This window comes from Pundamilia nyererei, unplaced genomic scaffold (genome assembly GCF_000239375.1).
Source record: "Pundamilia nyererei isolate P.nyererei 1_Seehausen unplaced genomic scaffold, PunNye1.0 scaffold00466, whole genome shotgun sequence".
NCBI lineage: Eukaryota > Metazoa > Chordata > Actinopteri > Cichliformes > Cichlidae > Pundamilia > Pundamilia nyererei.
In genome coordinates this window covers 228,348-232,581 of record NW_005187867.1, presented here as the reverse complement: position 1 = coordinate 232,581, position 4,234 = coordinate 228,348, and the positions used below count along the sequence as shown (strand labels likewise).

The 4,234-nt window shown below is 40.7% G+C and overlaps 1 protein-coding gene across 1 annotated transcript in view; it reads left to right on the top strand.

The window, feature by feature from the left end:
- Positions 1-468: 468 nt before the first annotated feature.
- Positions 469-4,234, top strand: part of bco2b (beta-carotene oxygenase 2b) — a 35,746-nt gene continuing 31,980 nt past the window's right edge. The window contains exons 1-9 of the mRNA XM_005753806.1: positions 469-509; positions 1,757-1,878; positions 1,969-2,167; positions 2,255-2,466; positions 2,545-2,657; positions 2,783-2,885; positions 2,961-3,089; positions 3,298-3,458; positions 4,114-4,224. Of these exons, the coding sequence (XP_005753863.1) occupies positions 1,842-1,878; positions 1,969-2,167; positions 2,255-2,466; positions 2,545-2,657; positions 2,783-2,885; positions 2,961-3,089; positions 3,298-3,458; positions 4,114-4,224 (1,065 nt within the window). The 5' untranslated portion in view covers positions 469-509; positions 1,757-1,841. The remainder of the gene's footprint in view (positions 510-1,756; positions 1,879-1,968; positions 2,168-2,254; positions 2,467-2,544; positions 2,658-2,782; positions 2,886-2,960; positions 3,090-3,297; positions 3,459-4,113; positions 4,225-4,234) is intronic.

Below are 4,234 nucleotides of genomic sequence, written 5' to 3'. Positions count from 1 at the left end.
TTGGAGTGGACCACACCCCCAAACCACAAGCAGCTTCAATGTTTTTTGGGGTTTGCAAATTTCTATCGTCGCTTCATTTGTGACTTCAGCAAAATTGTCTCAACTCTTACTTACCTCACTTCCCCTAAGGTTCTGTTCCAGTGGGGGCAGGTAGCCACTGAGGCATTCGATCATCTGAAACAACGTTTTGCCTCCGCCCCCATCCTCTCCCTGCTGGATATCAACCAACCCTTCATCATGGAGGTGGATGCCTCAGATACAGGCGTGGGATCCGTCCTCTCTCAGAAGACTGAAGGTAAACTCCATCCATGTGTTTACTTCTCTTGTTGTCTTTCACCAGCAGAGTGAAACTACGATGTTGGCGACAGGGAGCTACTCGCCATCAAACTGGCACTGGAGGAGTGGCGGCACTGGCTGGAGGGGACGGCACAGCCTTTCATTGTGTGGACCGACCACAAGAACCTCGCCTACCTTCAGGCAGCAAAACACCTCAACGCATGTCAGGCCAGGTGGGTGCTTTTCTTCACCCGTTTCAATTTCTCCATTACTTACAGGCCCGGGTCCCGAAATGTCAAAGCAGATGCTTTATCACGTCAGTTTCCATCCTCTGAGGGGGATCGGGAGGTGGCGTCGATCTTGCCTCCTGGCTGTGTCATAGGAGGCCTCCCTTGGGAGATTGAGTCGATGGTGCGGCAGGCCCAGCGTACCGAACCTGATCCGGGGACAGGACCCCCCAGGGCGGCTCTACGTCCATTCGTCGGTACGAGCCCAGGTGCTCCAACAAGACACAGCAAGATTTTCATGTCACCCTGGAATCCAACGCACTGTCTCCTTTCTGGAAAGCTCTTTCTGGTGGCCGTCTTTAGCCCAGAATGCCCGAGAATATGTGAAAGCCTGTACCACCTGCACCCAAGATAAGTCACAAAACACTCCCCCGGTGGGCTTACTTCTGTGGCCCACCTAAAAAGGATAAAGCCTGGATGTACAATGTTGTACTTCTTAAAGAAAATGAATGTATATGATGACGAGAAAATGATGTTGAGAAAGTCACATGAAATCACAAGATACAAGAAATGTATCTTATTAAAAATGATATGCAATATCTTTAATTCATAACTTTCAAATTTCATACCTAAAGCTAATTTAAACAAATTCAAGGTTAAGAGAAACAAGAGATTTTCTTTTTCAATTTAATTTGAGATGCTAGCTTTGTGAGGACCCAAATGAACTTCCATCAGTGGTACTCACAGTGTCCTTACTGACACCAGAAAATGCAGAGTCATCCTGTTCATGGGTCATTCTTTTGAGCATATTGGTGAAATATGATATGTGACAAGTACACAACAGGAACTCATTTTATTTTTTAATTCAGATAACTCAAATGTAAAAGAGCAAGAAAACATTTTATAATGCTTTAATTATTCCAGAAATAGAATATTCCCATTTGAAATATTTTTTTAAAAGATTGCTGTACATCTGCAAAAATACAAAAACAAAAGAAAATCATCCCTCTAAGCCAAGTTCATCTGGTTTCACCATGCTATATATAACCATGCATATTAAGCTTAACTAAAAGAGTCAAAGGAATGATTTGAAAGACTGGACACGGTTATTTGCTGTTTTTTCCAGTCAGATAAAGTGATCATCTGTTACTGCTTACATTTTTGATTGCCATTTGCTTCTGTTTTGCACAGAGTTAAACAAGCATGAAATGTCTGACTGCATCCTTTTTTGCTGTTTCTATGGTACGTGTCAGAAGGACAGTATAAAATCAGGAGTCAGCGTACGAACCAGCAGCATCTCAGAAGAGAGACTAAGCTACAGAAGGCTTAACCACAGCCATGGATACTGTCAAACATCAGAAAAAGAATACTTCAGGTAAACATTAAATGCTACTAGCTGCACACACTAACATTATTTTACTTAAATTATAACAATGTCCTTTCTGATTATGTTTTTTTCCAACAGCACTCAAAAAATCTAAGTCTGTGAAGAACATCAATCATTACACAAATGTACACGGTCTGCCTTCTATCGAGAAGATTGTGAGCTCAGTGGAGGACACCCCCAGGCCCATCAGCACCCAGATCGTTGGTACAATCCCAGAATGGATCAAAGGAAACTTCCTGAGAAATGGGCCCGGAAAGTTTGAGATCGGAAACCACAAGTGAGTGCTGCGTCTTTGTGTGTTTATCCATTCGCTTCAGACATCATGAAGCTCACTCCCCTCTGCATTGCATCTATTTCTCTCCAGATTTAACCACTGGTTTGATGGCATGGCTCTCATGCACCAGTTCAAAATATCAAATGGGCAAGTGACTTACAAAAGCCGCTTCCTATCCAGCGACAGCTACCAGACCAACAAGGAGCATAATCGCATTGCTATATCTGAGTTTGGGACTGTAACCATGCCGGACCCCTGTAAAAATGTCTTCCAGCGCTTCCTGTCAAGATTTGAATCACACAGTGAGTATCTTGAAGACAAAGCAGCCTGTTGATGCACTTGCTATAGAATAAGTAATTCAAAGCTTTCTTTCCCTCTAGAGCCCACAGACAATGCCAATGTGAGTTTTGTGACCTACAAAGGTGACTATTATGTCAGTACAGAAACCAACATCATGCACAAGGTGGACCCTGACACACTGGAGACTGAAAAGGTACCATGAGTGTAATGATATACATGCAGCTGAAGTTTTAGTGGCACATGTATCGAACTGTAAAAGTAGGTATAGAAGCAATAAAAACTGCAAACCTTTTGTGCCATTGCATTTGTTTCTATTAGGTGGACTGGAGCAAATTCATTGCTGTGAATGGAGCCACAGCACACCCTCATACTGAGCCTGATGGTACGACATACAACATGGGAAATTCCTACACCTCGAAAGGTATTTAAGAAACATCAGATCCATTTCCACACTACAGGTTACGGATCAAAGATCTAACAGTATCTGGCATGACAGGATCATACTACAACATTATCCAAGTGCCACCAACCAAGAAAACAGAAGATGAAACCCTGGAGGGAGCCACAGTGCTGTGCTCGATTCCTTCAGTGGACAAGACCAAACCTTCATACTATCACAGCTTTGGTGAGCAAAAAGTCTCATGCAGTAAAGCATGCACATCTTGAATTTGGGAATAAAAAAGCACAGGTATCACAATGGAGTGGTACTCTCAGTTGATGTATGGAATGAAAATGATTTAAATCATTGGTTTTCTTATAGTCCTATAGTCTTACTGGAGCTGAGTCCCGCTGCAAAGAATCATAAATAGAAACTTCTTCTCATTTCGTTATAGCAATGTCTGAGAACTACGTGGTGTTCATTGAACAGCCCATCAAGCTGGACCTGCTGAAGATTGTGACAGGCAAGCTAAGAGGAAAAAGTATCAGTGATAGCATATTGTGGGACCCCAAACTCAACACAATCTTCCATCTGATCCACAAACACTCTGGGAAGGTAGGACTCTAACATGCAAAAATGATTAGTTAAATGATTACTTAAGTGATTAAGTAAGGTAAACTTAATTCACAATAAAAAGTATTCTTCCAAGTCTCATAAGTATTGTTCCTGTGACTTGATTGAATTTTGAGTTAAGTTTTGGTCATCTATTTTTAATGAATGCATTTTATTTTTCTTCTAAGAGAGATACTGAATTTAGGTGAATATTTGAATGCAAAGATAGGGTTAGGGTACAAATGTGAAGATATGAAAGCAGTGTTTTGTTGCAAATGCAAGATAAAAGCAACAATAAAAGTGCAATAAAAACATTTTTGTCAAATCAGCAAATAATCATGACAAATAATAGTAATCTGAATACGGATTATGTTAGCATAACTGAAAAATAAAGAGGAAGGGGCTAAAAGCAAGTTTCCGTCTGACACCTGATGCTCTGTATCAATAGGTAGAGTGATGATTTATGTTACAAAGATTTCAGAAGAAACAAATAAATGTTCAGTTTAGTTAATAATTATTATTTTTTTGCATTTGCAGAAATGTGAAATAATATTTAAGTCACATTAATAAAATATTAAGTACAATTATTTGACTTGAGCTAGAACGCAGAACTGAACTAGTGCCACAGTGCATTTCCATTGTTGTTTTTGTGTTTCAGGTAAGCTCCATCAAGTATCTTGCAAAGCCACTATCAACCTTCCATCAGATCAATGCATTTGAGGAGGATGGATTCTTGATCATAGATTTGTGTGCATCAGATGATGGCCAGGCAATCACAA